Consider the following 14,264-nt stretch of genomic DNA (forward strand, 5'->3'; position numbering starts at 1 on the left):
TTTATAGTGACAGACATTCTATGGACAACGCACATGGGTGCAGCCACAGCATGTCATTGAAAAAAATCGAATCCATGGTGAACAACAGCAGGAAGAATATTATCTGTCTTTGCTGATATTATCATTACGATATGTTCCCTCAAAGCCACCGTGACACTGCCTCTTGGTCTGACACGTGTGACATTCTCTCCCTTTTGTCAGTAGCTTAACTGAGATTTTTTGTTTAATTTTTCGCGGAAACTTTATTTGAAGCTGGTGAGCTTTAAAATCCTGTAGTAACTAGGAATAACTAATGAATAATTTACAGAAAGCAGAGAGTAAAAAAGACGAAATAGATTAGTTAAAAATTGGTTGTACATAATATTTTATAAAGAAATACGAATTTTGATTACAGAATAGTACACATGTGTTAAAGTCATTATTTTGTAATTAATGTGAATGGCAGCAGTGTTTGTTTACAGAGGTGGAGAATGATTTTCAATAGGCGGGATGTGCAGGTCTTCTTAACCAATGAGTTTCGCCTGTTTCACTATGTAGGCGGGACTTGCAACTCTATCAACCAATTGCCGCCCACCTCTTCCGCAGCGCAAGGAGAAGTTAGAAATCTGCTTCCAGTCTGGTCTGGAGCCACGATGGGTACAATACCATATCTTTTACTTGTCCTGCTTTTCGCAGCAATGATACAAGAAACCAACGGTAAGTGCCGTAAATCTAATATATCTGGTTGTGTTTGGTGGTTTTCCCATGTTTCCACAGAGTTACACTGTTGTAGGCAGCTAGCAAGAACATGTCTTTGTTTAAGAAAGCTGAAGAAGCGGTGTGTGTGAAACTAAGATGGCGCAGGGTCGGTGGCTAGCCTGCGGCTGCCCGTCTGTTGAATGTTTTTTTGTCTGTGAAAAAACTAAACAATAACATCAAAGGCACTCCAATCTTATTGGGCCAACAACTTAATTCTGGGGTAAAGGTTTTTTTTTTTTGCTAAACTTTTGGTTAATGTTTTGCGACCAGTGTCCACTTTGTCAAATACAAAGTTGTCAGTATAGCAGTGGTGGATGTTTGCTATTTGTCAAACTGCGGTTGTTCATTTACGTCGTAAATTAACTCATCGCCACAGGGATGAATGCGGTATTCTACTTTTTTCCAGTTTAACCTTTTTGTCTCGATGCGACGTTGTTTACAAGTTGCCATGCAGTGCAAATCATTTATGAGTCTGGTAACTGGAAATGTCTCGTTTCCTCCTCATCTAGACTCATGAAGTTTGTGTGAAACGTCAGTTTGTATCCTGCTATGTGCCACTGACCCTCTGTTGAGCTTTTGTGATCCGTTCCTGATTAATTTTGTGTTAACTTTTATACATATTTTAAAATAAACGTTACTCACCTCCCCCACGTATTCGCCGAGCCACGTTATGTTAAGAAACGTGCTTTTTGTCACGACCGCTACGACTCTTTTCGTATTTGCTGCCTTGTAATATTTAGTTTTTAGTGCTGGTGTGTGTCTCAATGGGAGCATAATGCAGTTGCAAATGTATAGTGGTAGTCGCTTACACCGTGACATTCATGAGTCCTAAAAACGTGTGGATACATTTGGAATCTTGCTTAGTTCAGGGATTAACCTTGGTTAACTTAATATTCATGACTGATGAGTGCGATTCTGCGTTGATTTATTCACAGTCACCTGCCATCCGTTTATGCGTGTAACACACCCATTTGCAGCATATTGGTGCTTGGCTATTTTCATTACTTAATGTGTAATTAAAAAAGGAGATGTCCTATCCGAATTGTTGACATCTTGGTTGTAAGCGTTATTTTCATTGAATGGCAGACTCAAGCATTTTCTTTGTGTGTCTTCCCTTTGTGTAGCGAGCATGGGAGCCGAATCATGCTTTTCACACACATCCATGGAGGCTGATCAGAACCTCCCCATTGCCAAAAGCAGAGCCATGTCCTCACATAACACCCCGTTGCCTCACAATCGGGGCCATTATCAAATTGATATGTTGCCTTTGGGACACACAGAAGGGAGGCAAATTCCACATGCTTTGTCCTGCAATAGGATTGTCATGGCTGGGGGTTTGCTGCATTTTTTTACGACGGAATGCAATATGGGTATAGATTTAAAATCAGTGCACATTAAACACACCTGCATATTAAAGATATGACTGTATGTTAGATTGTAAGTTGGGAATTTCATGGAAAACACTGTGTATACCTTAAAGTGTTCCATGTTTCTATGAGGAAAGAAGGAAAGCAAGCGCTGCTTATGCCTATTAACAGCAGCACACCAAAGCTTGTTGCATTGTTAGTGGGGATGTATCGACTCACGAAAGTAAAACAGCCACACACATCCAAACACAGGCAGTGATCTGTCACTATTGCACATCCCATCCTAGCCTATAGGCTATGTCCGTGTGCTCTGTCACTTCTCTCCAAGTCTCCCAGCATCCAGCCTCATTTGTCTGTGCATCGTGTTAACCTCCTTTTAAGAATACAAAACAATCGGAGTGTAATGGTACGCCATCTTCATTATTAAGTCGCTGTTCACTTAGGCTGCTTCCACACAAGAAGGCAACAAGTTGAAAAAAATAGTGTCCACATGCCAGATGTGTAAATAGTTGTATCCAGATATACTCTCTTGAATGAAAAAATTTAATACAAAAGGTGCACATTGTGTATTACATCTGGTGTAAGACATGCACACACAACCACGTGATACACCAAACCATACGCATGCATATATAAGTCTGTTGTCTTTCACTTCCCAAGGCTCATCTAGACTTATAAGACAACAAAGTGTCTGGAGAATATCGACGCATGGCTAATTGCTCGTCTCGGCATCATTCACAGACGGTGTGGATACCTAGCTCTCAATTTCGCTACAAAGACTCAGCATTTTTTTATCTGAGGACTGGAGCACACATCTTGTGCTGGAACACACAGCCATTCCAAGGAGAGCGGACATCGTAAGTGTTGTCGCTGCTGTGTTGTGTTGTTGACAGGACAGGACTAGTGTAAGTGTGTGTATCAATGCACCTCAAAGAAGTTTCCGTAGTGTTTTAAATGATCAAAATATGGCAAGATACTGCAACTATTACATGTTATCATTGGTGTACGTGTTAATGCATGATCATAGCATGTATATTAAATGATGCAACGTTGATCGAGGTTTTTTTTAGAGGATATGGGTGATATGGACCAAAACTTGCATTCTGATATATTTTGGTCAAATATCGATATACAATGTTTATCCCGATATATTTTCCATAAACTGAATTAGGCAAAAGTCAAACCCCAAAAGCTGGCTTAATCTCCTTGTATAGAGTGTGAATAGAATCTAGTAGGAGTTGGCTTAATTTAGGATGCCAAGTAGTGTCTGCGTGTGCAACTAGGGCTCTGAGTATATTTTCACCACATTGTGTTTTAATTCTTTAACATACTTCCATGACTGTCCTTCAAATTAAGAGCGCCGTTTGCCCCATGTCTGCGTAAACAAAACATATTGTCATAAAAATGTTTTCCATATGCGCTATTAAATAAAAATGTAATGTAAAACGACACTGCAACTCAACTACCTGGCAGACATGTAAACAAAGTGTCTCAGTATTCTTAAGAAGCGCTCGTAGAGCTTTCTCTGAAATAGCAGTGAGAGGGCATGTCGTATCATAAAAAGCATAAAAATCCACGGTTTTCTACAAAGGTGAATGTCAGGTCACTCATTAGCCACGTATACATGGACCCAAATATTCCAATTGCATTCGGTTTATTGCTCAAGCGGAAAGAATTTAATCTTTTGTATACACCTCATTTCAAAAGAAAATTGCTAATCCGAATGAATATATAATCTGATTCACAGGGGTGGAATATTCCTTTCCCCAATCCGATTGAGGTATCTTGTACCTTGTACCTTTTCTTTCGGTGTGCATTACCGCCATCTGTGGAACGGAATCTAAACCATTCTATACTTTATTCCCAAGTCCAGTTTTTCTTCGAAAAGAAAAAAAAAAAAAAATATATATATATATATATATATATATATATACACACAGTATATATCATATATATATATATACTAGTATATATCATATACAGGCTATACTGTATATATACAGTATATATACTATATATAAAACATATCCCGAGTTTAATTATAAAATATTATCAAGATTGAATTTATCTTTTCCTGTTTAAATTTATCCCGGGTGCGTTCTTTTAGCGCACGCTCAGACATGACGTAACACCCAGCTTGAGACGTTTTTCAGTTTTAAAGATAGAGGTGAGCAAGCGGCACTGGACTGCTGCGCAAAGTTTGTTTTTGATCCAAACAAAATTTCAAGACTGAATGAACGAAAAACTCGCAGTATGGAATTATTCCAACAAGTGAAATAAAAACTCGGGGAAGCCGGTATCACATGATGTTGATGTTTACGCTTTCCTGCGCATGCACCATTGACTATTCTGTTTGAATATAGCGGTGCATGTAGACAAGAGATTGGAATATTTCTTTCCATGTATACATTTGTTTTAGGAAAAGATTCCATTCGGAAAGAGGAAAAACTCCTCATGTATACGTGGCTAATGTTATCATTTGTGCTACCTTGGCTGTATATTCATACAATATAGCTTGGGATGTCAGATATTGGCTCTTTTTTTAAACAATCCTTTCGGAGACTGAAGAAGAAGGATGTGATGTCACTTATTTTCCTATTATTGAGGTGCATTTTTGTTGTTATACATATATTTGATTGTTGATATCATCATTGTGTGGCAGGCTTTTGCTTGAACCCTTGAGCAGACGGTGTAAGCCTGTTCACATTTGTAAAAAGTGCCATTCGCTGCTAATGATTTGATGTCTTGTATTACAATGGGCTTTTGACAAACTTTTTCAATGAGCAGTCACGTGTTCCACATTTGTTACTGCAAAACTAGTTACAAAGTTGACAATTTTTTTCCTGTTTCTGTTTTTGTCATCTCACTGTACCACGCATGCTAGATGACGAGAGGGGGCACTCTGCATGTGTCTGTTCGCGTTGGTCCTACAGTATAGTGGAATGAACAAAGAGAGTGAGCCCTCCTGTCAGCCTCTTTGTCCCCCAGTATGTGGAGGCGGGGCTACTAGTTTGTGGATAGACAGAGTGCTAGCAGTTAGAAAGTTAACAAGCAAATGCTGAGATGAATGAAGGCACAAAAACCATGGTTTCTCAGCCGCCACAGCGCAGTGTGGAAGTTCACCGGAGCCTTTGTCCAGACAGTCAACATTTGCTGAGGCGTCTGATCAGCAAAGTAGTAAATGTAAAACGAAAAAGCACAAAATGGTGCTTGCCCACAGACAGTGTCTCTTCCTACACTGCAAAAGAATACAATCGATACAGTTGAAAAGACAACATTTTGGGACATGTTTGACAGACAGTAGGAATTGCCTGGGAGAACGTACACAACCAGCAATTCCTGAACTGTATAAACAAGTGAAAGAAGACGTGTTGAACCTTCCATTGTATTCCACCAGGACAAGCGAGGTCAAGTGTTATTTTTGCGAAAAGTTTTTTTTCCATTGGGGTTTTTTGGCTTTTTAATATCACTTATGTTGTTTTGTTTAATTTTATTTGAAGGTTCTTGACATTCCAATTTGTTAAATACTCTTGAGAAATTACAGTGTATTGTAGTGCTCTACAATTTACGTTTTAACTGAATTGTGGACGGAATTGGTCAATAAAAAAGGAAACTATTCTTAAATGCGGAATCTCGTAGAAATTGACAGAGTGAATGAAATACTGTAACTGTGAGGAGAAGGAACATGTGGGGAAATATTTTCCAAGCAGACCACTCGAGCACTGCTGTATGTCCTCACATACTCTATCCAGCCCTTTCCTGAACTAAACATGTAGAGGTGGCACCTGGTAACATTGGCGTTGGCAGAAAAGCTTTGAAAGACTTGTTACCAAGCTTGAGCTCGTGAACAGCAATAGAGCCAGTGAAAGCTAGCTGGGTTGGGTTAGCTTAGCGCAGCACACTTGCTAAGCGAGCAAATTGTTTATACCGGCACAGAGCAAGTTAAGTGCAGTCGGCCACCTTATGTTTTACTCGCGTGAACTATTACAGTTTCCACGTTTAACATCATGTGCTTTGGCACCCTCATTATCCCAATATGTCTCTGTCAAAAAAGAGAAAAGTGGATGCAGAGTACCAAATGTTCCAAGAGAAATGGTTGTCCTCTTATTTATTCATGGAAGTGAATAAATAGTTTATATTTGTTTATAAGTTTGTTAGTTTGTTTATATTCATATCTGCAAAACACACTGCTAATATGAATGCACTAGAGGGTAGTCTAATACAGTAGTGAGGAGCAGAAAGTGTAAAACAACTTATATCCTTTTTAAAATTGTTTCAAAATTCAGGAAGAAGCCAACTGCGCTCTGCTGTTCTAATGTCACCTGCTGTGCTGAACACTCGTTTAGAGGGAACGCTTGTTGTAGGGACGGACAAATAGCTCCTGGACAATTTGGAAAGCAGTGGAAGATCCTCTGACCTGATTTGCTTGATTTTTCCCTGGTGTCCGACGAGGATCTCGACGGGGAGGCGGCGGTGGACTTGTCCGTGTTGTGGTGCCGCTTTTTTGAAGGGGTCTGCATGTTTGTCGTGCTGCCGTTGCTGACGCTTTTTTTGAAGGGGGTATGCATGTTTGTCGTGCTGCCGTTGCTGCTGCTGTTGCTGCTGCTTTGCGTGCGAACGTCCATGCTGTTTTACTAGTAGTTGTATGTGCCTCACGACTTCCGTCTGTATTCAATACAAAAGGCAAAATAATGATGGTGCATTCATTGCACCTGGGGAACAACATATGGGGTGAAGTTGAACATTAATAAAACCCACAAATACAAACGCATCAAGATGAATCTAGACTCACAACCGCAACATCAGGGCATGAGTCAAAGCTGGCAGGGATTAGATTGTGTGGTTGTGTGACGATGAGTATATTTTCACCACGTTGTATTTTACAGCTTTAATGTAAGGAACATTTTACAGTGCCTGGTGAAGATGTGGAAGTTCTGAGTGGGGAAAAAATATGAGAAGCATGTTTATTTTTGAAAGTAGCTTGTCCTCGCCGTAAATACACATTCTCCACACACACAGAAATTCTGTGACTGGCCTTCAAAATAAGTACGTGGTTTCTCGCATGTCTGCGTGAACAAAAGAAGAGTGTCATACATATCTTCCATAGGCAGTTGGAATTGCATGGGTAACTACATTTTAATCGCAAGCACAGGCTTCATTTAGTAGCAATGTGTGCAGGCTGACATCCCATAAGAAAAGTTAGCCTCACGGCCCACATGGAAGTAGATTTTCCTCCATGCGGCCCCTGAGCTAAAATTAGTTTGTTTTAGTGCTAAACCAAGGTATTATTGCTTTTACTTCTCTGATTAATATGGCATATGTTCATCAATAAAAAGGTCTCAAAATAATGTTGACAATAATGTAGTTTATCGTCAATACTTTGTAGGACAATTATTATCCAGCTGAATTTGGTATTGAGACAATTATTTTAAATTATTTATGTTATCTCTTTCTTGGCTCACTTGTTTGCATTGTTTTTTTTTAATAAAATATAAATTTTAAAAATACTGTGTGGTGACTTTAGTTTAAGGATTAGCCATAGTAGACTTCATTGAGAACTGCAATTTATTTATTATTTATTTAGTAAGAATTCCACATTTGTTGTTACTTATTTTAAATACGCATGTTCACCTTTCATTGTGTTATATTGTATGGTTTAAAAATGATTGTTTTGACTTACTTTTTTTTCAATAAAGATATTTCAAAATAACACATTTTAGGGCTGCCTGGTCTTGAATTTTATTTGTGAAATGAAACTGTGCAGTAGATGAGCCATTGCACTGTGTTGCGCAGGTGCTTGTGTGCATATACTTGTGTCTTTTTGATTAGAATGTTTATGTGTAAAGTCATACACAAAATAGACTAGATGAGTAATATTTATGTAGTATAAAATTTTAAAATAAGCACCCACTTTGCACGATATATCAGGCCGATATGTGCGTGGGTTCGCCGATGTATTTTTCCGCCACATGATTTACAGACAGGCATCTCCCGGGCAGCTTTGTGTTGCCAGAGGACCCTGCAGTCGCGGTACCCCTCTCCCAATGCAAGAGTATGTTATCAACTTTTAATTAGCCTCTAACAGTTAAACTTAGTTGAAATATTGCCACCTGCTTTGAAATAGGAAACATGAACGCCAAGTGCATGCAATATATGCGCTTGAAAATACAGTAAAGTCTCGTTATATCGATATTGTCGGGAGTCAGAAAAAATATCGATATAACCGGACTGTCGATATATCCGATCCTGCGCCGAACTGCATTAAAAGTGGGCAATAATGCACTCGACATTGTTCTATAGTATTGTAATGCCCCTGGTTGAGGTAAGGAAGACACTCACGTCGCCGATGCACTTCAATCGCTTTATTAACAGTGGTCAACAGTTCACTCACACCTGGGCTACTGTGGGCCACAACCCACGCCAACACACGCACGCCATTCGCTCCTCGCTAGCGCTCTCTCCAGACTCTCACTCCCCTAGCGTCACACCCAGTCTCACTCTCTCACCTGTGACGTGGCACAGTCACTTTCCAAGCCCCGCCCTCTTAAAGGCCCAACACACAAAGTCATAGATATTACACTATAGAACAATGTCGAGCAGCTTAAATCATTCATTCATTCATTTTCTACTGCTTTTTCCTCACGAGGGTCGCGGGGGTGCTGGAGCCTATCCCAGCTGTCTTCGGGCGAGAGGCGGGGTACACCCTGGACTGGTCGCCAGCCAATCACAGGGCACATATAGACAAACAACCATTCACACTCACATTCATACCTATGGACAATCTGGAGTGGCCAATTAACCTAGCATGTTTTTGGAATGTGGGAGGAAACCGGAGTACCCGGAGAAAAACCACGCATGCACAGGGAGAACATGCAAACTCCACACAGAGATGGCCGAGGTCTCCTAGCTGTGAGGTCTGTGCGCTAACCACTAGACCGCCGTGCCGCCCCAGCTTAAATCAATCTTTGCTTAAGGATTTCAATACCAAAAAAGAACACGGCGAACGGCTGCTTCCAGTCAACTTTATTTTTCACACTTCCACCACCAGAGCACAGCACACACACCGATTCCCGCTCTTCCTGGTTCACAGGTCATGCTCAACCCGTCCCACATAGCTGGCCAAACACATGCCTGCAACAGAAGAACCAACTGACATAGCATACACACCTATTCCAACGAAGACACAAGCGTACAAATGCATGTATTTAATTGTGTTGTATTCAGATATCTTTTTATCGCTTGCAATAATCACTGTTTTTCATATGTACATGCTAGCGTTCGAACGCAGTTGGTTCTTCTGTTGCTCAAGAGAAGGAAAATTTGAGGGCCATGCGGCCCTCCACCACAGCTTAAAAAAATCCAAGGGGAACTCTGAGCCCTCATGTCATCCTGTCTGCTAGATGAGGAGAGGAGGAAAATAAACACGCACATGTCAATATATTGTCAATATATTGAGGCCGGCAAAATGATCAGGTTTGCTGTTATTAATCGTGTGATTAATTCATTGATTATCGCAACAGGCCTCGTATTGACTACTGGAATTCTGGCATTCTGACAACCCTATGAAATTGAAATTGACATTTGTTGGCTTCTATGTGTGTCTTTCATTTTGGTGCAGCTGTCGGGGTGCTTGCTATTCAAGCTTTCGATCAAACTGCTGCATATTTATAAGACCAGCGACAGTTGTACTGCCTGCTTCCCTTCCCGGCCTCAATTGTATGACCATCCCCACCCTCATCTTTGTTTAGTTAACAAAAAGGTTTCTGAAAGCTGATGTATTTTATCTTTGATGGTAAAGTAAGTGCCATGCCGTTTTCTGAAGGATGTGTCACAAACTGTAATTGCGAGCAAAAGAAAAAAAAATCAGCAAATACAAGTACTACTAAATAAACTACTTGGGGGAAATAGTCTAATTGCGAATAAGCCCAACCCCCCATCATTGCTTTTTGTAATGCGATTTAAAATTCTATTTTTAGGTTTGCAGGGAAATACGTACGTATAGCATTGTAACACAGTGGGTTATTTTAGCAGTGACAGTTACGGTTCAGTAATGTTATTCACGGGGAGGAGTCAGTGAGTTATGCTGTGGGACTTTTGTTCTGTTGTTGGTGTACGTTAATTTTGCACTGCCTGTATCCTGTGGTCTGTAAATAAACTAAAAACTTCTAAAAAGCAGCTCTGGCTTACTGTCTGTCGGAAAGTTACAATATGAACACATACCATGCACTCCACCAGTCAGTTGTGACTTTTTTTGGCCTTTTGTATTTGTATGCTCCATTATAGTATTCTATTGCAGATAGTGTGTGTTTAATTTCCTTTAGGTTCGCTTGTTTTGCACTCAATCCAAACGCACGTCCTGTGGCAAGGACAGTATCTGGTCATGGGATAGTGTGAGACACCTGCTCAGCTTTGGCTCCAGCAAATTATTCCTGATGGTCTGCTCCCCGTGCCCCGCATAAGCATGAACTAACAATTGGTGAGACCACATCTGTTATGGACAAAGGACTGGCCATAAAGAAACTGGCTTATTGGATGGGGGCAGGGTAGATGTGGTTTGTGTGGACCTTGACCTATGGAAGTGACTGGAAGGTGAAAGGTCTTTCAGAAAAAAAGGGAATGTGCTGATTTCCTTGCACACTCATTCACTCACTCGAATGAATTAAGGAATGAGGTGGGGGCAGGGCAGTATGCCCACAGTACCTTTTTAAATATTCTTTCTTTGATGCAGTATGTTGCGGTGTTGTTGATTTAGATGCCGTTCCTTACATGCCGAACAGATTTGCTCTGCGAAGATACTGTTCTCTTCGGTGTTATGACTTTCGTAGAGTTGTCATACTGGGCTCTAAGCGATATTTTCCCTGCACATTATTGTGCCATACATTATTTTTTCCACTTGTTTTGTTTACGCAGCCATGGGGCAAACGGCGCTCTTATTTTAAATGAAGATCACAGAAGTGAGTTCCGTGTGTGATTCATCTTATGTATCCGCCACAGTTCGCAATCATAACTCAGCTTCTTTGCTTCATCATCTATACCAGTATAAGTCACTTTCCTATATATCGTTGTGTATATATATAAAAAAAAATATCGCCCAACGCTAGTTGACAAACTGCAATAATTCTTAGGACAATTAAGGACTCCATATCTCCATGGGGATATCCAATCGCTCGCCGTAGCGAAGGGATGATCAAAGCTAACAGCTGTCTTGAATGTCAACAAGCTACAAACATAATACGATGAATATGGCACAAACCAATAAGTGAGTAATTAATAAAGCACTATTAATCACTAAAAATGCTGCAGGAGGCAGGGCGCTGAAACATGACACCTCTGCCTCAAATCCAGTCTATATCGATATGAACGATATGCTTGTTTTTGATATCGTGCTTAACAGAAATATAGATATTTCAAAAAACGTTACTTTTTGAAAAGACATCGATAGACGACAATGAGTCAAAGTTAAAGTCAATGAGTTGAAGTTGCATCATCTGTGTGTGGTTGCCTGTTTAAATCTGGAGTGGGCTAATGTCAGCTGGCTGATGGCGTATGACATCTATAAAGACACAGACAGACTTTCTTGACAATATGATGATGACAGGTGACCAACACTACTTTTGCGATCACCGTAATAGGCACCACTGTTATAGCATATACTAAGTCCATCCATACACTGCATTACTTAAAATTGTTTTAACTTAAAACTATTTTCCAAGGGGTGGAGGCTGCCTTTGAAACATACTGCCACAGAGCCGTCAGTACTCCTATGCCTTGCTTTTTTGTTACCAAGTTAGCACACGCTGTTGCTGTGGCCATGTGGACTCTAAAGTACTGGAGCTTATATCAGTGGTTTTACATACAAACCAATCGATCTTGGAATATCGGACTCTGCCACGTATCTCTTGGCCTCTCTTGTTGGTCTGCCTGCCAAGTTTCTCATCCATTTTCATGCTGTCATGCCACAGCAATGAGGATGTGCTTTTATTTACAGTATTAGGACAGTTCAGTCAAACAAATGCGACTTTTAACATGCAGAAAATGAAATGAATATTTTAATAAGAGTTACTTTGGAATGTGTTTATGTTGTGATAAATAGTAATAGTATAAAACATTATCTAAAGACCTTATTTACTGGAAGAAGACCTTTTTGTTTTTCTTTCATTGGCTTGAAGTGAACAATAGTGTTTCAAAAGATCTGTCATTCTTTTGACAGAAGCATCCCATTGAGAGATGGCATACATGCTTCTTGACAAACACAGTTTGGTGCCTCAGTGATAGGGCTGGATGATATGGTCCAAAACTCATATCCGGATATATTTAGGTTGCATATCGATATATGAAATATATTGTCATGAACTAGGAATGAGCTGGTCTGGAACCCAAAAATATTGGGTGGAACACAAAACAAAAAAAAATTTACTGTAACAAAAGGTGTCATCACAGAGGGAAAAAGTACAACATAACATAAACAACAAACAGAGAACAAGTCCAAGGGCTAGAAACACTGTCGCAGACAGGCAGAACGAGATTACGCACAAGGCAAAAAAAAAAAAACACTGCTAAAACCGTATAAACTTCCTACAGGCAGGTACTTACAAACACAGACAATGCACCATAAAGCAGGGTAACGAGTTCATACATGAGTCCGGGTATGGGGAACGTGAAGCGAAGGGTTACATGAGGGACTGTTTGGTGGAAGGCTGGCCTGAGCATGCAGCTTAAGTAGTCGGATGGTAAATGAGGAACAAGTGTGTTTGGAGTGGCCCGTCTACTGCCAGTTGAGGTGCACTGAAAAAGAGGCCCAGCAGGAGAGTTACAAAACAAATCATTACAGTATGCCCTTATTTTTTCCACGAAGTGAGATTAGACAAAAGCAAATTTTTATTAAAATGTCAATCTTGCAGAATAGCTGCTGAAATGAAATAGTATATTATCTTTAAATAAATATAGAAAAAGTTAATCTAATCTGCAATCATGTTGCACCCACGTATTCTCTCTGTAGCCAGGTTCGCGCCGTTAATGCTTTCATCTCACATTCCGCGTGATGGTTAAACATGGTTGATATACACAACAACCTTTATACCGTCTTTTTGCTGTTCACTCCTGATGCAGCCTCTCCTCCATATCTCAACGGGGATCTCTGATTACTCCGTGTAGTGAAGGGGTGTGCAAAGCACAGCTGATCCCAAGTGTAAACAATGGAGCAAGCGGCAAGCTACAAACGTAACAAGATGAGGTAAGGGATTGGTATGGCACAAAAAACAATAAGAAAATAATAAATACAGCACTGCTAAAGGGGACCTATAACGATCATTTTCCCAACATTTTTATTGAGTTGTTGTCTCCTATGAAGCAGCTACACATAAGAAACCGCACAGACAACTTTTTAGATTTAGCAGAATCTGCACCTATCCCAGCTGCATTTCCTTTGATTTGTGCTTGCTGGCAATACGTTCTGTTTTAATTTATTCTACCCACGGGCCACTCCGCTGGGATTGGTCACAGGCCCGAAGTCTGCCCCTCTGTTACATCACAAAAGGGCAGTTTTACCACGCCTTTTGAAACGAGTGAGCCATCCCAAACATCTTCCAGGACTCACTTTCAAATGTGCAAACCTCATTATCTGTAACTTTGGCATGGTTTAACACAAGAATACAACATTCTAATATTTTTTTTTCCAATTTGAAAGTAGTCCAATCGTTTTTTTGACCACTATTGATAACATATCAATATTATCATATTAAACAGCAGTGGTGTTCGTATATTTTTGGTTAAAAATTTTTAATTTGGTGCAAGTTGGATAAAATCAATTTTAGTAAATACAAGTAAACATGCCTCAGCACCTATGTATCTTCAAAGAACAGAAAAAAAAACCCGCATGAAACTTCTAAGCCTGAATAGATATTACATAATTCACATTTTGGAACATAAGCTTATTCTTTATTATATCTGATTGTTGAAATGCAAAAATATTCTATTTGAAAATGGATCAGAACACAGCAGCCTTGGTTGAAATCTAAGAGACTATTGGTCCATGTTTTGTCTGCTTCTCTAACTGGTGTCTTTTAAAGCTTTGTCTGAGATTGTCAACTGTACTGTAAGAGTGGCCTTGTAAGTCTGCCATTTTATATTGCCTTTCCACAAGCATATCAGATACACTCT

General features: G+C 39.9%; 1 protein-coding gene across 1 annotated transcript in view; it reads left to right on the forward strand.

Moving 5' to 3' along the window:
• Positions 1 to 566: 566 nt before the first annotated feature.
• tgfbr1b (transforming growth factor, beta receptor 1 b) overlaps positions 567 to 14,264 on the forward strand; it is a 59,925-nt gene continuing 46,227 nt past the window's right edge. The window contains exon 1 of the mRNA XM_058059606.2: positions 567 to 696. Within this exon, the coding sequence (XP_057915589.2) occupies positions 633 to 696 (64 nt within the window). The 5' untranslated portion in view covers positions 567 to 632. The remainder of the gene's footprint in view (positions 697 to 14,264) is intronic.

This window comes from Doryrhamphus excisus, linkage group LG5, assembly GCF_037039965.1.
Source record: "Doryrhamphus excisus strain RoL-2023G ecotype Guam linkage group LG5, RoL_Dexc_Guam_v1.1, whole genome shotgun sequence".
Lineage (NCBI taxonomy): Eukaryota > Metazoa > Chordata > Actinopteri > Syngnathiformes > Syngnathidae > Doryrhamphus > Doryrhamphus excisus.